Raw genomic sequence first — 22,189 nt, forward strand, 5'->3', positions numbered from 1 at the left:
CATAATGATTTTGGGACTGTCAAGGAAAAATCGTAAAGAGTTAGCGGATAAGTATTTAATACTAGAGTATTGTGCTCTCATTGGAGCTTCACAGCTGAACGCCGAAATTAAAGCAGCAATTTCGGAGGCAGCCATAAAGAGAGATAAACACAAAAAGGCAAAACAAAAGCATTTAATTACTACAATTGTTTGCATAGGTAGAGCAATCTCCAACAGACTAAGAGTAGAAAACAGGGACAGTCATTTATTAAAACTACTCAAAGATACATAACGCGTCTTATGCGACGTCCAGCACGCGGATTTCTTAACCCGTCATAATTTCGCCTTATACTCGTTGCAAAGAGAGATCAGGAACAAGGTAGGGGAGAGAAAAATCGATAAATTTTTTTTGGAATAGGCTTACCTGAAACTTGGAGAGCAGCCAAGGCAGTTTCAAAGTCGAACACTGAATAAGGGTTACTCCAGCTTAAGTTCAAAGGTTGTAAAAATGCCTATTAAACCCTCAAAATAAAAAAATTTAAACTATAGGGTTCCGGTTTCAGCACGCAGGAAACAGGGACCACAGAGGAGCCGAGAGCTTGCATCTCAGCGCAATCAGCACAGCTGCTCATCAAAACCGTGTTAGAATCGTCCGAAAAGCTTCTAGCATCGTTAAAATCTGTGAAATATGCTGGTTTACTATCCAAGTTTTACAAATAATTGTCCTTAATTACAAATGATACCATTATACAGTGTTGGATCAAGGGTTACAAAAAAATATTTTTCAGGTCGGTAGTCCAAAGTTGTGCACCACAACTTCGAAATTTTTCAAATTAAGAAAAGGCGAGCATTGATGAATCCAATCAATATCTGTTAGGAGTAGGAGCAATATCGATAGCTGAAACGTGTGATAGGTAGTTTATATAAAGCTTATTTGTAGTCCTAAACCCTAATGATAGGATGCGTTTTACCTTAAACCTTGAAACCTAAAATAAATTCATTGATGCCAACAACTTTAAAATCGAAGATATTCGCACAGTAATAAAAATCATCACAGTAGATTGCTATCTGGCCACATTAGATTTTAATAAAACGTACTTATTAGTTAAGATCCGTTTAGAAAGCCGGAAAAATTTTCGTTTTATTTGGAGAAATAGGCTGTATGAATTTAAGGTTTTACCCTTTGGTTTTAACGTAACGCTTTACATATTCACAAAATTATTGAAACCAGTAGTAAAATTACTACGTTCAGTGAGCTACATATCTTCGGTATATCTCGATTATTTCTTTTTAGTCGATCTTTCTCGAGACAAGTGTATGAAGAACGTCGTTGCGACAAAGAAGATATTGAAAACCTTAGGGCTTATTATAAGTATGAATAAGAGCATCACATCGCCATAGGCATTCTTTAAATACTCAAAATTTATAATGGACACAAAGAGTTTCCGCATTTGTGTACCCGAAGAGAAAAATTTCATAGTTATGAGAGAAGTAGGAAAATTTCTGAACAATAAAAGGTGTAGTCTTAGATAACTCGCATGTTTAATAGTACTACAAATATCGACTTGCCTAGCCGTAGAGTATGGCTAGCTTTACACAAAACAGTTAGAGTGTTGCAAATGTTTAAACCTTAAATATATTAGGGATTTTGACACACATATGACTATTCCGATGTCGATTCTACCAGAACTTCAATGGTGGTTAGAGTCCATGAAGATTCCAAGCCTTATAATTAGAGATGATAATTATTGCATAGTAATATTCTCTGACACTTCAACGGCAGGCTAGAGAGCAGCCTATGAAAAAGAGGCAGCTAGTGGTCAGTGGTTAAACAAGGAGCGAAAATTGCATATAAACTCGCTAAAGTTGCTGGCCGCCTTTTTTGCTCTAAAGATTTTTGCAAAGAATCACCATGACTGTCAAATACTTCCTCGCATCGATAACTCAACAGTAATTTCCTACATTTACAGGGTTTCCTATACCAACATCTCATGCAGATATCAAGGAACATATAGCAGTAGTGCGCATCAAGGAAGATTTTCATTTTCGCGTCGTACATTAGTTTGATAGATAACAAGATCGCAGACGCGGTATCTAGGCATTCTCATACAGATATTGAAGGGACTTTATCAAGTAGTGCTTTCGAGAAAATAGTCAAAGAATTTAGCAGACCATAAATAGACTTGTTCGCGACTGAATTTAATAAAAAGTTTGTTAATTTCATATCATCGTTCATATACCCAGACACTTTTGCTGTAAAAGCATTTACCTTAAATTGGTCCGAGATGTATTTTATAGCTTACTTCTATGTTCTATCATACTTGAAGTAATCAGAAAGATAATTGCAGATAAAGATAATGGTGTTATGGTTGTACCATTGTTAGTCACACAACCATGGTATCTAATATTCCAAATAATTTTTGTGTCTGAACTAGTCATACTCCAATCTCATGATATAGTTACGTCTTTTTCTAGCAGCAGCAACATAAACTTTAACATTACTCAGGCGTTCTTAGTGTTATGAGGACGGGATTTCTAAGAAGAAAAGTTCGACTGAACTCGACTGATATCATATTAGCATCTTTAGCATACAGCTCCATAAAGCAGTACGATGTATGGCTGAAGAAAAGGTTGAACTATTGTCAAGAGAGGAAGATTGATATGTATGAGGAAACAATCTCTGTTTTATTAAATTTTCTCACTAACTTTTCTGATAATGGTAGCCAAAACGGGTCGCTAAACAGTTAAAAAGCGGCGTTCATCCTAATAACAACAGACAAATTCTCCAAAGATGCTTGAATTAGGAGATTTTTTAGAGGCGCTTACAAGCTGTGACCGTTCTTAGAAAAATACAACGGAACGTGGAATACGTCAGTTGTTTTAGACTGCATTGTTGAGTAGTACCCGAATGAAGGACTATCATTGGAAAGGCTAACAAAAAAATCTGCAATCTTATTAGCATTACCATAAGCTTATACAATACCAACACTGTCAAAAATAAACATACAGAATGTAGAGATTAATTCATCCAAGATAACAACAAAGATACCACAGGTGACTAAGAAATTGAAAATAATGAGTAATCCACCAACGTTGTGCCTACCATTTTTCAAGGAACAACCAGAGTATCGTCCAGCAAAACCTCTGCTAGTGTACGTTAAAAAAACCAGGTCAATACGTAGTTCAGATACCCTATTTATAAGTTAGAGGAAACCACACAAGTCAATCCAGACTTTAAGCTATTTTATTAAATCCACGCTAAAAGACAATGGAATAGAAATCTTATTTTTTTCTGCACATAGTACGCGACACGCAGAAACATGTTTTCCTTTGTGATTTTTTTCTTCGGATCTCCTAAAAAAAAAGTAAGAGATAATGTTAAAGATGATACTTATGAAAGACAAACAAACTATAAAATTGTTAACGCTATGGTCTTTCAAAAGTTTCTTATGAGTAAATAGGGTCCTAATACGATGTTATTGTTTAATTTCAGGGATATTTCCAGAACTGATACGCTCAAAATCTACTAATAGTTAAAGTATTTTCAAGTACTAATGTTAAGGGCGAAGCACGAGTATAATATGTGCTTATATAAAGTTCATGTAAATAGCTAGAATAAGCGTATCGTCTGAAAAAGTGATCATAAGAGTACTTTCTTTAGTATTAATATCTTGAAAGAATAGAGTTTATACAATTACACCCAGTAATTCTAACTGTAGAATACTTTCTTTAATGTTAAGTACTATTAACCCTTTTTCATCGAAGCGCGAATATATCCGCGAATTGCGACTGTCTGCTATCACCAAATGCGGACATATTCGCCAGCTGTGACTGTCTAATATCATCAAACGCGGATTATTTCGCATGAGAAATATTAATGTTTCTATTTGTGAGAATTTAATAAGTTATACGGGTCAATCGACAGTTGAAAGTCACAGATGTTGAGGCAAGAAAGCTAAAGTAGACTAATGATGCAAATTGTTATCATAAGAATTTTTGACTCTTACAAAAGATGATCAACGACCCAAGTAAGATTTAAGTAATTAGTAATAGAAAAGAAGAAAATTTATTGGATATTAAATAAAATAGAATGTTTTCTTTTGATTTTAAGAGAAAGCAGCTTAATATTTCTAAATCTCAGAAACCTACATTATTGTTTTTGACATTCAATGAATTAGTTCAATCAAAGAAAATTTTCTTTTAAATCTAAATCGGTAGAGAGATATTTGCATTTGTTGGCTAAATCGCTATAGATTAATTTGTTTTTATTATACGTATAAAATTCTTTACTTTAGTGGTATTGTATTAATTGTCTTAACTTTATAGTAACGAAATTTTTGGAATTGTGATTTTCGTTTTCACCAAACACCTTCCATTTCGCATTGCAGTTTATTTTTTGTAATATGAAGTAAGAGAATGAAAGGAAAGTTTTATTATTTTCTATTTATTTGGTAACAGCAAAGTTTGCTTGTCTTCTGCTATCCGTAAAATTTATTACTGTTGACTGTACTTAATAGAGAGATTTAACATGTATGTAACAGTATATGTTAACTACGAGGTAACCATTAAATTTAACACTTTCACGCCGGCGTGACCCACCGGCGGGTCACACTTGTCCATTCCCGTTGGGCGGCGTGATCCACTTGTGGATCACTTGTTTTCAGAAAATTAGTCATTAAAAAAATAAGTTGATTTTATTTTTTCTCAACATTACATATAAAAATTAAATATTATAAACATTAACATTTAGTATTTTAAATTGATAACAATTATTTATTTATATTTATGCTACTTTTTAAAACATTCTAAGCATAATGTGGGCTTTCCTTTACAACGCGTACAATATGTCGTTACTTTTTTACTTTTTTTCGCGGCATATAATCTATTTTGTTTTTTTGATAATTGTTTGTAACATTCTTTACATCGTTTTCTTGTGTTCCTGGCAGCCCCTTTGTATGATTGTAGAAAACGTGTACGTTTTCTTGACGGATTTCTCTTTTCTATTTCAGCTTCTTTGATTTCTCTGTGATGATCTTTGTTCAAAAGATGATCGATAATTTGTTCTCGAAATTTTAAAATTGGAATTTTTTTAGTTCCTCATTTCTTGTAGATATACCACGCATTTACCAGGCATGTTCCGCATATTATTTCTATCATAACTTTTCTGTACCATTTTACCGTTCTTCGAAGACAACTGTAGTAAGATGACATTTGATCAGATAAATCGACACCCTTTTTCGAATTATTATAAAAAAAAACGGTATCTTGTTTGGATTTATTATTTGGCCCCTGAGTAATTGCACATTTATGGTTCTGAGAAGTTGTTATCATACATACGGGCCTTTTGTCGGTCCATTTCATAAATTTTACTCCTTTGCGATTTTCAAAACTTATAATGCTACCTCGAACTTGCTTTTGCTTTGATTGTGGTGGTGGATGTTTTTTGTTTTTTTTTATTGTTCCACAAATAAATGTTTTTTTTTGCAATAATTCCTCGGCTAAAGAGATACTAGTATAAAAACTATCTGTATATAGTATACGGCCCTCAAATAATAAATCTCTTATCAATTTTATGACTACGTCATGAGAATGTGTCTTAGCGATTGGTTCTGCTTTTTTTCCTGCATAAATCTCAATATTATAGGTATAACCTTCAGGAAGGCACAGTTTGTATGCCTTTATGCCATACTTATGACGCTTGCCTGGAATATATTGGCGAAAAATAAGACGTCCCCTCCACGGAATCATACTTTCGTCAATAACAATATTTTTTCCAGGTTTAATAGTGCTTTTAAATGAGTGCACAATTGCTTCAAATACATTTCTTATTTTATGTAATCGATCTTCTACTCTAGCCGTGGTATTGTCGGAGAAGTGTAAATATTTGAGAATAAATAAAATCGGTCACGTTTCATCGCATTTTTAATACGAGCGTTTGCATATATGTCATTTTGTGACCAGTATAATCTAATTTCTGGTACCTGTACTATACCAATAATTAGCAAGATGCCAAAAAAGCATTTATTTCATCTTTTGTAACCGGCTCCCAGGCCCGTTGGTTACTTGTGTTGTTATATGCAGAATTATTTATGCATTGTATAGCGTATTTATTTGTTTCTTCTTCGATTATTTCAAGTATGTGATCCATGACGAGTAATTTATATAACGAAACAGGATCGTCGAAGTCCATGTTGTGGATTAAAATTTCTTCTTCTTTCGCATACTCATTCATTCGTAGCTGTCTTCCTATTATTTTCTTCCATTCATTATCACCATCGTCACTTTCTGAATTGGATTGAAAATCTTCTTCCTCCGAGGAATAGTCATTCAGTTCATCATCTAATGATTCGCTATCGTTGCTTGCCTCATCTGAAGAGCTCGAAATTATTCTAAATCTTCGCAAATTTTTTCCGGGTATAATAATAGATTCTTCAGACGAACAACTTTCCTCCAGATCCATTTTATCTATTATATATATGGGCAAAAATTCAAAAAAAATTCTAACTTTCTCTATAGAAGAAAAGATAATTTTACCTACCTTTACACTTGATTCAAGAAATGTACGCTCAAAAAAACACTATGTCAGAACAGTACAAAATATGGATCATATATTCTAACAAAACACAAGAAAATAGAACAAAATACAAGAAGCTTATTATAAATTATTCGTACTTATGCATCTTAGTACGCCTAGTTTTATATAGAACTGCAGCAACATAAAAAAATTTTTGCTGCAGTTTAAAGTAGTTGTTTTAACTTTTAATTTTTTGTTCATTGATACAGGTATAAACACTAAATTTCAGGAAAAAATTATTGTTTAGATTTGCTAATGTCATACACTAACATGAGCTGTACGTTCAAAAAAATTGTCTAATGACTAGTGTTTATTATTAAATATTATTTTTTAATTCAATTTATAAATGGCCCTACTTCCCTTTTTATATTTTTGAAGTTATACTTCTTTAAGCGCGTTATGGAAAATGTAATGAGGAGTGATTTTGTTCCGAGCGTCTTACAAAAACGGCACCATGAAGTTTGTCGGTACTTACAACGAGCGGCAAAGCGATTTCTAGTTTACGGCATGAAGTTGTCTTCTCTTCTTCTTCCCCTTTTTTTCTCCAGCTGGTCACCCATCCAAGTACTAATTGTACTTAGCGCTGCTTGACTTAAATGATCGAGTGAGAACTAATACTGTAACTGCGCCATTGCCTTTGACGAATAAAGTAATTCAATATATCTTCCTTATATTTAGAGTGGACTAATATCTATAACTTGATATTTTATTATTCTTTCTTATATATATTATATATCAATCGATTGAAAATATGATTTTGTTCTTTGTTTTGGTAAATAAATAAATAATAATAATTAGTAGCTTATCTTCTTATGCTTTAAATCCTCCCCCTTTTTACCAAGTCACGCTATACATATATATATAAAATTAAATAAATACATAAATCAAAAAAAATAAATAATTAAAGGAAAATAATCGGCTCACATTAACGAATATTATCGATCATCAAGCAGGTAAAAGGGAAACGGTTTCTTTATCAACTATATTCTATGTAAAAAGTAAATTAATAATTATAATAATAATAATATAATAATAATAACATTAATTAAAAATTAAACAAGGAAAATTAAAAAGTTATAAGAATAATTATTAATGAAAATTGTAATAATAATAATAATGATAATAATAATAATAATAGTAAATTTTCTTTTTTTCTAAGTTATTTTTTTTCTTTAAAGTTATTTTTTAAAGATATTTTGTAAGGTATTGAGATTATATTCGTTTTTGTACGCCAAAGAAGTATACCTTCTTACGTAAGTACTCACTTACATAAGTACTCACACCAGTTCTTTTTAAATTTTATACATACACTACTCTCCTAATTAAGTTTAGTTTAGTATGCAGCTCCACATATTTTATTCCAATCAAAGACTGTAAATCATGCAAGAAAAATAATCCATTCCAGCATATGATCTACGCAAATAAATTTCGTTTTCTAATTGTTGACGATATAAAAATTTCTTTTAGCTACTTTCTCTTTCGTAGAGAAAAAATAATAATCTTGCTTCTGAAAGATACAAATATTATAATTCTTTTAAAAATTGTCTTAAAAAATATTTATTCAAAGCATTAGAAAGCTTATTTTCTCCGCATAGATGATTAATCATTTTACTGGAAGAGAGAGTGCATTATTTTCAACAAAGACAAGAAGAAGCCGTCGATACTGAAATTATAAAAGATTTTGGAAGATATCGTCTTCTTTTTTGGACACTAAAAAGAAGCTATGTTGTTTAGTATTATATTAAAAGAACTGAAAAATGTATTCATCTCAGTTATTTATAAATTATATTTTAAAATAATTTATGGCAAACTGTTATCTATGGCAGCTTTTTGACTAGTACAGTATACATAAAAATTTTTTTTATAGTTGTTTAGTGATTTCTAAAACTAATTCTTCTTCTTCATTCTTTAGTTTAGGCAAGTTGCCTGTTTCGTAACGACGTTTTTCTGCCTATTGCACTGTTAATTTTTCGCACCATCTTTTTTGTGGGCGCCCCGTACTTCTGCGGCCAATCGGTTACTTATCCCGTGCAATTCTGACGATTCTTCTGTTGTCCATTCTGCTAATATGTTCGTTTCATTCTTTTTTTTTTCTACTTATTCCGAGGCAGAGTGTCGTTTCTATGAGCCACAATTTTTTTTTTACGTTGGGTAGGGTGCTAACCTGATCCAACAACCTTCCTCCTTTTCACGGGCTTAGGACCGGCAACATGATCGCTGATCTCGATCCGCCCAGCGATCATGCAGGCCAAGTTTAAAAGATAGTATCTATCAAAAACAAATGCGAAACCCTATGTGGCTGCAATATAAGTAAATATAATTTTATTGCAGCCTATAGGCTGCAATTAAAAGAAACTAGTATGTGTATTAGTATGTACGCACGTAAGAAGTTATACTTTTATGGTGTACTAAGACAATTATAACCTCTATAACCCCAAAAACACTTTCAGAAAAATAACTCCAAAAAAATTAACTAAAAAAAAAATAATAATATTACTAATAATAATAAGAAGAATTATTATTATTATTATCATTATTATTTTCCTTATTTATTTTTTATTTGGTCTTATTATTGTTATTTTTATTTTCTTTTTACGGAGAATATAGTTGATAAAGAAACCTATTCCCCCCTACCTGCTTGATGATCGATAATATTCGCTAATATAAGCCGATTATTTTTCTTTTATTATTATATTTTTACTCATTTATTTATTTATTTAATTTTATATATATATATTTTTAGCGCGACCAGTTCAAAAGGGGGATCATGGGAAGTATGAGAAGATAGGCTTCTAGTTATTATTGTTTATTTATTTAACAAAAAAAAGAAAGGTAACATATTTTAAATCGATGGATATATATATATATAAGAATAAAAAAAAAATATAAAAATATAGATATTAGTCTGCACTTAATATAAGGGAGATAAATCTAATTACTTTATGAGTCAACGGCCATTTGGATCATTTAAGTAAAGCAGCGCTGAGTAGAATTGGTACTTGGATGGGTGATCCGCTTGAGAAAAAAAGAAGAGAAAAGACGACTTCATGCCGTAAATTTGAAATTGCTTTGCAGAGCATCGTAAATACTGAAAAACTTCGTGGTGTCGATGTTTACTACCACATTTTCCTAAACGCACCGAAAGAAGTGTAACTTCAAAAAATTTTGAATTACGCAAAAGAAGTGTAATTTCTTTCGTGTGTACATTCGTACTCACACTACTTTTTGTTTTTTAAATGGTTTGAATGATATCAGGATGACAAGACCGCGCCACTACACTTTCCGCTCACGAAATAAAAAACATGCGAGAACATAAAAAATTTAAATTAACTGTAAAATATTTTTAACGGGTGTAATGTATAGTCCTCTGGGACACTTACTATTTAGGAAAGCTTTAAAAGATCTGAGGTTACAAATAATACAGTTCCATTTTTTACTATCTAAATATTAAATCTGACTATGTGTAATTTTTTATGTAATTAATAATACTATAAAAAAACTTTTTGTATTTATATTTTTGTAGCTTATCTAACAACAAAGTAAGTTCTATAAGAAAATGATGAAATATTGTTAAAATTAAATATTAACTATAGCTGTAAGATATAAGCGATTAATTATTTTTAAATTGAACATCTAAATAAATCTTATTCTTTCTAGTTGTTTTCTAATTATTAATATATGTGCTATATTCATCTATGACTTTTTTCTATATCTTTTAAATTTTTAATTTTTCATACAAAAACTTTTGACTTTATAAAAAAAATACATATTAAAGTGAATTTAATATAAACGACATTTTTTTTACTTTTAAAAAAATATTCTGTAGATAAAACAAGAATTTCATTTGTCAGCGTTATATGGCAATAGTTTATTTTTAGACGATTAGGATTATTTAATGTACGACAGTAACGTATTATATATAAAAATAGACCAACGAATATATCTTGCTTTGTTATTTGAGATCACTCAAAGTTTCATAAAGAGAAAAAGTAAAACATTTTAAATATAAAAATAAAGTATGTTTAATATGAGTTTGATTTCTAATAAGCTATCAAGAATTAAATTTAAATTATTTCAAAATTTAAAATTAATTTTTTATATTAGGATTGTTTCTAAATAATTATATTTTTAATGTATTGTTTACGAACAATGTAACATTAATTATATGTAACCGTATTCATTTACGGAACATCAGTATTTAGTCTTCTGTTAATCCGCACTCGTTACGAACAATTTACCACAACAAACAATTCAGTGTAAGCGTATATTGTAGTATTTTAAACGAGAATCTATTCAGACTACACCTAATTATCGGAACAATGACGGGAAAAAAATATTCTTTATTACAGGAATAAATAGGGAAAAAGATCTTGTACATATATGCTTAAACAACAGTAAAAGAAATTGACTAGCATATTATTAAATTTTTGAATATCATCTGGGATGTACGTAATATGACATAAGATTTCTCTTTAGAGCACATTTACAGCAAAGTGTCAATATAAACAGCTATTTGTTTTAAATCTAAGAAATAAAAGTATTTTGTTCTCGTATTTACATTTTGACGTATTTTTTGTTTAGAAGCTTGAATGATCTTGAAACAACAACCAAAATATTTTTTGCATCAAATGAACAACATTGAATTATTCGACCTTCGTTTTGAAGAATTAAATTTACTTTTGAAAAGAACAAACGATGTTTGAAGAACAAATTTTTTTGTGACATCGTGTGTTCTTTCGAATTACTTTTGTATTTTTCTTATAAAGCTTAGGGCTCTATATATAAACGCTAGTTTTCCTAGTTGGGACTGTTTTTTTAGGTATAAGCTTTTATGTACTATATTTCAGATTAGCTGAATCTTTGGAAAATGACTTCAACATTTTTATATTGCAACAATTACTAGGAAGTACTTTTCATCTTTGTCTACTTTGTTACAACGCGCTTGTCGTAAGCATATAAAATTTCATTTACATAAATTAATATAATATTTTATAGGTAATAGAGACTTTATAACATAAGAAGCTTTTGTAATTCATATCATTTAAATTTATAGTTTTTATTTAAATACCAATTAAAAATGAATAAAATAAAATGTGAGAAAAAATGGATTTTCTTCATCTTTTCTCAGACAGCATAAAAGAAACCTAAAAATACATATCTCATAATGCATAAAAAACAAATTAACATTTTAAATATCTATTTTGTTATTTATACTATTATGTTAATTTTAAAAAATTGTTTTCATGTATTTAAATTATTTTCTTATGTATCAAAAAATTATTTATATTTTTTATTGTCAGAATATATTTTTTTTATTAACCCTTTAGCCTATAACCAAAAGTCAAACTCGTGAATAATAATTTGTTCCATAAGCGAAAACTACAAGTGTAAGTAGTAGTAAAGAATTAGTTTCATAAACAAAAGACACGACTCTGACTTGTAGTGAGGAATTTGTGCATAAAATGCCGCGTATTATTATTAAACTAAGCAATTAGAATTATTCAGAATTTAATATTTTTCCTTTGATTGTAACGTCAGTATTTTGTTTTTTTCATTTGTTTCTGACGAAACTGGATGATCTGTTACTTTAGTTCCCCGTAAAGCTTCGTTGTGTTCACACGTTTTAAATATAACTTCGTATAAAGAATTAAAAAACTCTTAAACCAATCATGCCAAGAAGAAGGAAATCTAATGTTGATGGTAGTGAAGAGAAAAGTAGCACTATTGCCGATTCTGATTCGACAGACCCTTTCTAATGTAATAGTGAGGACAATGATATTATGTTTCCTGTAAGAAAACGTCAACGAAGATTGATAATTAAAGATGATTCCGATGATGAAGACAGCACTTATCAGCAATTATCAGCGCAATTGATTCGGGAACAAAATAATACCAAGCCAAAAATATGAAAGTATAAAAAGATTCCTTGCATAAGCAGTTTAACGGCACAGCCCGCTACCGATTTTCTTGTTTACTATAGCTCGCGCAATTGGCAAATATCGTGTAGGCCAAGGGATTAACAGAAAAATATACAATCAATTTACGGCGAAAATTATAAGTATTTTTAGTTGGCGTGATTCATTAAGAAAAGATTTTGGTGTAACAATAAGTGGACGTTTCGATTATAAAATTAGTGTATGTAATTTTGGTAAAATAACAATATCATAAGCTAATAAAATCTTATTTCAAGGCCATAAAAGTAGAATGTATCTGGTCTATCTACTAAATCAGAGTTTTCCAGTAAATTATTTATTTGAAGATTTGGATTTTAAGCTAAACGAATGTTGTAATGTTCGCTGTAATTTGCAATTTCTTTCTTTATTTTAGTAATACTAAGTAGAAATAAAAATAGAAATCTTTTGGCGAACGCAGTTAAAATTCTTAACTAGCGCAGCGTGACGATTCACAGTATAACGTGCTGCCTTCTTGCTTTCTTCTTCGATATATATATATCGTTCTTCGCGTTCACGTGCCTAGCGTTCATTGCTTAACACTGCATTGCATAACGCACATCGTCTATCAAACGTTTTCTTTTCTTTTGTGATATTAATAAATAATACGATTATTCAATAGTGATCTACGTGGCTATCTAATTATTTGCACTCCTCACTGCGGTACCTTTTTAATAAAATCTATGCAGAATTTAAATTTTTTAGTAACAAGCGGCTTCTCATACTATATAAGATTATAATATGAATTATATTTATCTAAATATAACATTTAAATATAAAAATTCTATTTGATCCAAAGATGGGTAAATTTATGAAATAAATTTATTTACAAATAGACTCAAGAACTCACAGTTAATCTGTGTATTTTCATAGTTTTGTCTTTTTAAAAACGTGTAATTTAACCAAATAATTTAAAATAAATATATACATATAAATAAAAAAAAATGTAAGAAAAAAGTATACATTAAATGTCAGTAGGTTATGCGGTAAATATGCATAATTTAATTATTTTCAGTTTTCAGCAGCAGGCCAAGAAGCAAAATTAGTCGTTGTTGGAATCATTGTCTCTTCTGTCCTAAGCACGCTCTTAGTTTATTGCTATATTGGCGAGTGTCTTATAAATGAAGTAAGTAATTATTTAATTTACAAAGAAATTACAAATATATTTTTTTATGCATTATGTATAGGTGTGCTAAATAATTTTTTTAAATAGAGTTTTGGTCTACTTCCAACTATTCTCTCCTATTGTAAATTATAAATATATTTACTTGATTATTAATTTTTCTCCGTATACTTTAAACTTCGTCTTCTGCTAAATTTTTTCTTACTACTTCTATAAGTCTCTCTTTAACTTTACTTTCGTATCACCCGCCTTTGAAAGGCTATTATCTCTTTTCCAACCAAATGTAGAATTCCAACCAAAAAACCAACCTTTTCTCTACGCTATCTAGATCTGAATCCACTACAGGCGTTTTCAAAACCAAGGCCCCACGCACTTCATCCCCTCCACGTACATCAAGACGCTCTCGCATGCACATCGCGTACTAAGGCGCTCCCACATATATCTTTAATTCCCTTGCGAGCCCTCACAACTCCACTAACGCCATCGTAACCAATCCTATTTAGCGTATAATGCAATCTAATCTGACGTCTTAACTTCGTTGCACATCTCCACCAACGCCGTAACTGTCAAAGCTATTCAGTGCGCAATACAAACCGGTCTAATACCTTAACATCGCTGAACAAATTACTTCAGTTTTTCCATACTCGTTAGACGAAATCATACACAGGTGATCTGTACATAGTTCAACTCATTGCACACATTCAGCTAGTTAGTATAGATCAGAGATTACTGCTAGTAAGAAACAACGAGATAAGGGCGGATAATTATACTGAGTTAAAGCGTCATATTGACCTGTTGTAAAACGAGTATAAACGAGTGTAAACTACTAAAACGAAAGTTTTAAGATATTAAAGGAATATTCTTCTTGTTTAAAGCTTGTATGCAAGTATTATAAAGCTTAGTATTTTCCATAGGTACATTAGGTATAAATTGTATTAGAATATCCTTATGTTCATTAGATGTCTCTTTTAAATCCTTTTTAAACCACAATCTGTCAAATTCCTAGGATGGATGTCCTAATGAATTGCCAAAGAATTTTATTTTAAATTCCTTATGAGCTCGTTTAAATTGATGATATTTGTTATATGGTAAAGAAGAATCTAAATCCGTATCAATTTGCTCGCCAGTAGAATTATTAATTACTAACTGGTCTGAAGAGTTAGAATAAATACAGGGTACATCTGATTGAGGTAATTCCTGATCCATGATTGTGTCTTGGTTTAACGAATTGCGTTCTTCATCCGGTACAATGTCTTGATTAGACAAAACATGTATAATCGAAGCATCAGCTAAATATTGATTATTTCGTGCTTAAGATCGTGAACTTTGCTCCATGTTTGTTAATGTAATGTTTTTTGATTTTATACGATGATGACACGGCATAGAAGAATTTTCCATATGCACATCAGCTTGCACAGTAATATAGTTGTGATAGTAATCTTTTGCAGTAGACAACGATGCATCTTCAAGAAGTAAAAGTAAAAAAAAAAGACCAAATTCCCAAACGTACCAAAAAGAAGTATAAGTTCAAAAATAATAATAGGCAGTAATATTAGTTATTGCTGTGAATTTTAAATTGTATAAATTTGTACCGGTAATCATATGCTGAGCCGATGGTTCAGAAGCCACTAGTAAATTCGAAGCCGATGGAGTACGTAAAGTTCCATTCACAGAAAATTAGTTTTCTTGAAGAAATATATGTAAAATAAATGTAAATAACTTCAAATAACTTCAAAACATAAAGACCAAAAAAAAAAATCAATAATTAACAATAGTAATAGTTATTGCTGGGACATTTAAATTATTTTAATTTTTACCGGTAATCACAGGCTTAGCCGATGGTTCGCAAAGTAAATTAGAAGTTGACGGAGTAAATAAAATTTCATTCGCATGCAATTCATATCTCTTTTAAATAATTTTTCTTCGCAGCAAATGAACTCTGCAACGTTTTGTATTTGCGTGCATTGTGTTTTCCTTATTTTCCTCATTGTTTTTCTTATTTTCCTCATTATTTTCCTACGAAGACTATAATCTCTACATTTCTCTGCATTAGTTTTAGGCATATTGAAAACTTAAACAGAAATTTAAATGTATACTGATCCTGGTTAATAAGAAAGCTGCAAGAGATTATAGTTTAATAATGACTTCTAAATTAAAATAATTTAAATTAAAATAAAATAAATAAATTTTCAATAATTTTTAATAAATAACTGCATTCAAACTATAGATAAATGTAAACGCTTAATCTTAATTTTTGTATTGTTACTAAGGAGAATAGTTGAAGATCTATGTCCGATCGGAACTATTGTTTTATTAATTTAAATCGCAACGTGTCCAGCAACTTTCTGTACGAATTTCTGGTCAATTTTTAGTGAATGTGAAAACCTAAACAACACAACTTTTACTTCTCCATCTTTATTGTATTCAATATGAAATAACTACAATTTTCCCGAATGCCAATATATACTCTACATTTGTAAATAAAATAAAATATAACTCTAATAAAAACTTTTATAAAATAAAGATATTAAATACAAATTAAATAAAACACAATTATTAAAAAAATTAATAAAATAAAACAACAAATAAGTAAAAAGAAAAACACTTGGTTAAATCAATACAAAGTATAATACTATATTGGCTCGTCAGGAAAATGCCTTGTACTGTAAAAGCTCTGATTGACAAATTATTTATAATAAGGAATTGAATATTTAAAAAAAAATTAAACACGTATATCGCCTCTTGCTCGCTTCGCTTGTATACAGATTCAACAAAAAGGTTAACCTCGTTTATGAAAGTATAAGGAATACTTATACTTTTCTTATTTCGCTTATAGCTTAAGTCGCTTTGTTCGTCGCTTTCTTTGTAAATTCTTCGCTGCTTATCTAAGACGTGTCGTCGTAGGCATCCGGTGGAAGAATAGGACGAGTGCTTTGTTTAATAGACCCAGAAATGCGTTCTTAGCAACGGTTTAAAGAGTAAGGAGGGACGCTAACAAAATTTCGTTATTTTTAACATTTTCGAAATGATTGAGCCGCGTATTTCGAATATACGTTAAGAATCAATAATCTATATAAATAGTACATAAATCGTTATTACGTTGAGTTCCTCACGAATTCTGAAGGAAATCCTCGTGAGGGTACGCTCGTTATTTAGTATTGAAAAAGAAGTATAACTTCAAAACAATAACAATAAATTCATTTTGCACAATACGTTTCCATTCTTTTATGATACACTCTCCATATTTTATACTTAATTACAGATTACCTATCCCAATGATAACATATTTTTATTATTATTATTTTCAATAATAATTTTTCTTGTTACTTTTTAATTTTCCTAGTTTATTTTTTACTTATTGTTATTATTATTATGTTATTAGTATTATTATTAGTAATTTTATTTTTACATAGAATATAGTTGATAAAGAAACCTGATCCCCCCTCCCTGCTTGAAGATCGATAACATTCACTAATGTAAGCCAATTATTTTTCTTTTAATATTATATTTTTATTCATTTATTTATTTATTTCATTTTATAAATTATATATATATGAAAAGAAATATTCTTTACCTAATTTACCGGGTTAGTCAATATCGTCGGTACATACAACTGTCATACAAGTCAGCTATTGTAAAAGAGAGGGGGAATAGATAAGAGTTGCGAAATCAGTCGCGAGCGTTTATTTGAGCAGTAGGGACGATACGGTTTATAACCATCACTAAATGTCGTTTCTTCTCGTAACAAATGTAAATATTAGTCACATAAGTTTTAAAATATAGGTTTAAATCTTTTCATTACAGAAACACAGTTTTGTTTTTAACTGTATTCGACCTACACCATAAATAGTATTATAAAACGACATTTTTGTAAGTTAAAATTCAAAAAAAACTGAAGAAAAATGGAGAAATTACGTTTCGAATTTACCATGAAAGCAGCTACAGACAAGAAATCGAACGCGCTATTAGTGACTTCCATTACAAAACCAGACGGCGAAATTTTTGACCTACCAGGAGAATTGCAGGATGTGAACTTACACACGGAATTAATGAAGTCCGATACTTTTATATAAGAAAGTTAAAAACACAAACTTAAAAAGAAATCAAAAGAGAAACGCGTGGATTATATTGAACTTTCACTTGCGGGCTGAATACATTGATCTTCTTCTTCTTCTTCTTCTTTCTTTAGTTTAGGCAAATTGCCTGTTTCGTAACGACGTTTTTCTGCCTATTGCACTGTTAAATTGTCGCACTATCGTTTTCGTGGGCGTCCCGTGCTTCTGCGGCCTACCGGTGACTTATCCCGTGCAATTCTGACAATTCTTCCGTTGTCCATTCTGTTAATATGTTCGTTCCATTCTTTTTTTTTTTAGTATCCATTCGTTAATGTTTTCCACTTTGCATGTTCTTCTTATATCTTCACTTCTCTCTCGATCCAGTAGTGTTTTTCCAGCTATGCTGCGAAAACTCTCATTTCGGTTGTCTCTAGTAACTGTTTCGTTTTCGCCGTGTCTGGTCGAGTTTCTGCGGTATGTGACATAATAGGTCTTACCATTGCCTTGTAGATTCTTGCTTTGGTCTCTATGTCAATGTTTTTGTTTCGCCATATTGTGTCATTCAAACAACCCGCTATTCTGGATGCCTTCATTGTCTGTTCTCTTACCTCTGCTTCAACATCACTATCCTGAGATTTCTATTCCTAGGTACTTAAATCTCATTTCCTGCTGAATAACCTTCCCTTCTGAATTTCCAGTTTGCTCTTAACGGCGTCTTTGATGTTGTCATGCATTTAGTTTTCTGGGCCGATATTTTCATGTTGAATGATTTGGCTATGCAGTTAAATCGGTGTAGTAGACGTTGTAGATCATCCTCATTTTCGGCCACTAATACAGCGTCATCAGCATAGCATAGGATGGTTATTTCTTCACTGCCCATTTTATATCCTTTAGCAGTCTTACGTTTCTTATTATTTCGTCCATAATGATGTTAAAAAGCAGGGGACTTAGGGAATCCCCTTGTCGGATACCACGACCTGCATCAATCGGTTCAGTCAAGGCGCCATTTATCTTTGCTTGGATCTTATTGTTTCTATAGATGTCCTCTATGGTCTTGATAAGATTGTTCGGAATTTGCCGGTTATAGAGGAGGTGTATAACATCCTTTAACTGCACTCGGTCGAATGCCTTTTCCAAATCAATGAAACACATATATGCTGGTCTGTTGTATTCAATTGATTTTTCTGTTATCTGTCTTATGATGAAAACCGCGTCTGTGCACGATCTGCCTGATCTGAATCCCTGCTGTTCGTCTTCTAGATTCGTTAAGCTGTTAATTTTATTCGTTATAATCTTTGTCGTTAGTTTTAATGAAGTGTTTAAAAGATTGATTCCCCTATAGTTTGTAGGCAACTTTTTGTCTCCTTTTTTAAACATAACTATAGTTGTACTAGTTCGCCATTCGTCAGGTATTTTGTGTTGGCATAGTATTTTTTGGATTAGGAATGTTAGTTGTTGTGTGAGACGTTGGCCACCATATTTTATTAACTCGTTTTGGATGCCATCTTGCCCTGAGCTCTTCCTATTCTTTAGTCTTCGAATAGCTTTTCTACATCACTGGACTCAATTTGTATGTCGCTTCTGGTTATTATTTCTGGCGTATTTAGTTCTGTTTGAGGTTCTTCTGATTTATAGAGCTCTGTTAGATAGTTAATCCAATTTTCTTTTGTGATCTGGTTTGTTTCTATCATTTCATTGACCTCCTTTCTTTGATTTCTAATAAATCGCCAGATTTGTTTTTGAAGTCCATAAAGTCACTCTCCATTCTTTTCGAAAAAATCTCCCAATAATTTTGCTTTGTTTGCCTTACTAATGTCGCTGTTTGATTCCGGATTCGTCTATACGTTTCGTATGACTCAGGTGTTCTTAATGTCCTATAGTTAAGGTATGCTATTTTCTTTTTTTTGCATATTTCCTTAATCTCTGGGCGGAACCAAGGAGTTTTGATCATTCTAGCCCGGTTTTTTACAGTTCGTGTTCCCAGGGCTTCATATGCAGCTTCTAAAATGTTGGTTCTTAGTTTCTTCCAGGCTATGTTTATGTTATCTTCTTCTTTTATTGGGCTTTTTTCGATTTTTTCTTTCAACCTGTTCTCGTATAGTTGTTTGGTTGATAAGTTCCATAGTGACTCGATGTTTATTTTCAATTCTTGAGTTACTCGTGCAAGATTTCTTTGGGGTTTAAACTTCATTCTTATTTTGCTAATAGCAGGCTATGATCGCTTCCTACATCCGCGGAATTTAACGTCCTGATATCTAATATTTGGTTTGGTTGGACGTATCTGTTGGTAACAATGTAATCAATTGTAGACCTGAAGCCTCTGGTGTTGCTGTATGTAAATTTATAGTGTTCCTTATGATTGTAAAATGTATTATTAATCCTTAGCTCGTTAAATGTGCATAGCTGTGTCATTAGTTCTCCATTGTCATTTAACACGTTTTCGTTGAACCTTTGTTTTATTCCAGGTATTATTTCGTTTCCGATGCGGGCGTTAAAATCTCCAAGGATTATCATTTGTTGGTTACTTGGTAATGATCCGACTAAATTTTGTAGTTGGTCGTAGAAGGCTTCTCTTTCTTCCTTCGGTTTATTATCTTCGGGTGCATAAATTGACACTATATTTAACTTTTGGTCTTCCGCTTTCATTTTTACAACCAAGATTCGTGAAGATACGTATCTGCATTCTTGTATGTTATTTTGATACTTCTTAGACACTGCGATGACTACCCCTTTTTTGCCCTGATTTGTTGTTCTACACCACTATAGATCACTAAGTAGTCTTCGTACTGTATTTGCCCTTTGCCTTTCTTTTTGGTCTCTTGTAAGGCGCAAATATCGATGTTATTATCTTTCAGTTCTTTCAGGGTTTCTTGATCTTTATTATTGAATGACTTGATGTTCCATGTAGCCAGACGCATTATATGTTCTTTCTTCCATTTCGTTGTCCATTTCCTTGCATGTGTCGTCATCTGTATATCCGTCCTTCTCCGAGGCAGAGTGTCAGTTCTATGAGCCGTAGTCTTTTTTTTTACGTTGGGTAGGGAGCTAACCTGATCCAACAACCTTCCTCCTTTTCCCGGGCTTAGGACCGGCAACATGATCGCTGATCTGCGATCATGCAGGCGGAGTTGAATACAATACATTGATGAAGGGGGTAATATCCAGTTCGGGAATATGTTATTAGAAGAAAGATGGGAAGAACCAAAGGCTAATAATTCAAACGACCTATCACAAAAAGATCTGAAACAAACTTTAAGTAGTGGTCCCTAAACAACGACTGAACAAAAGAGGACAATTAAGTCATCTTCAGAAAGGTTCATTTTAGAAAAATTGACAAACAAAAAGAACAATGTTACCCAAAGGATAGATCTATTCGAAAAAGAATGCGAACGCTTGGATGTGCAACGAGATGAGGAAAAAATAGATATTCTGAGATTGTTCTTAGAAGGTTCTTGCTTTGACTGCTACAGTTCGATGTTAATGAAACACTCCATAAATTCGAGTTGAGCAGATTGGAAAAAAGATTTCGTTGATACTTACTCAGATAAAAGATGGTCAACAGCAAAATATGCTATAAATTTTAAAAATATAAGTGGCTTATTACTGGACTATGCATTAAAAAAAGAAAAAATACTTCTGGAAGTAGATAAAAATATGAATGCGGAAATGAAGGTATAATTGATCGCCACTAGTCTGCCAGATTACATCACGGATAAAATCGACCGAAACGAAATCAAAGGAACGAGAGATCTTTTCAACATGATCAAAAGTCTGGAATACTTGGTAGAAAAAGGAGACTTTAATGGGAAAAAATATCAACCTCCAACTTACAAAAATATAGTAGAAAAGAAAAATCCCTGTAAAGTATGCGAATTAATGGGAAAAAAAAGATACAACCTTGAAAGCGTTTTCTGGTTCAGAACAAAAACGGAAAAAGAGAAAGAAAAAAATCCAATAAAATTTGTGAATAACTCACAACTGGAAGTTGAACTACAAAATGAAGAGCTAAACAACTAGTATTGCTGCTATTGATAAAAGTAAAGGTATTATTGGACAATAAAATGTAAGTTGATGGAATTTATGACTCTAGTGCGAATGTTTCGTTAATCAGTTCAAAGTTGTTAAAAATCAAAAATGGAAGTAAATATATATATATACTTCTTTGCTGTACTAAAACGAATATAATCTCAAAACCTCAAAAATATCTTTAGAAAAATAACTTAAAAAAAATAATAATTATTATATATATGTAAAGAAATATTCTTTAATTGATTTACCGCGTTAGTCGAAATCGTTGGAACGTACCTGACATACAGGTCAGCTGATGTAAAAGAGAGGGGGAATAAATAAGATAAGAGTTGCGAGAGCATTCTCGAGCGTTTACTTGAGTAGTAGGAACGATACGGTTTATAACGAACACTAAATGTCGTTTCTTCTCGTTACAGGTAAGAAATGTAAATATTTGTCACATAAGTTTGAAAATAAAAGTTTAAATCTTCTCGTTACA

The 22,189-nt window shown here is 31.3% G+C and overlaps 1 protein-coding gene across 1 annotated transcript; it reads right to left on the minus strand.

The window, feature by feature from the left end:
• Positions 1-5,977: 5,977 nt before the first annotated feature.
• LOC122521760 lies at positions 5,978-6,439 on the minus strand. The gene has a single exon (XM_043642513.1). The coding sequence runs from the start codon at positions 6,437-6,439 to the stop codon at positions 5,978-5,980; it is 462 nt and encodes a 153-aa protein (XP_043498448.1).
• Between the last annotated feature and the right edge of the window lie 15,750 nt (positions 6,440-22,189).

Source organism: Polistes fuscatus, unplaced genomic scaffold, assembly GCF_010416935.1.
Source record: "Polistes fuscatus isolate 324 unplaced genomic scaffold, CU_Pfus_HIC Scaffold47, whole genome shotgun sequence".
Taxonomy (NCBI): domain Eukaryota; kingdom Metazoa; phylum Arthropoda; class Insecta; order Hymenoptera; family Vespidae; genus Polistes; species Polistes fuscatus.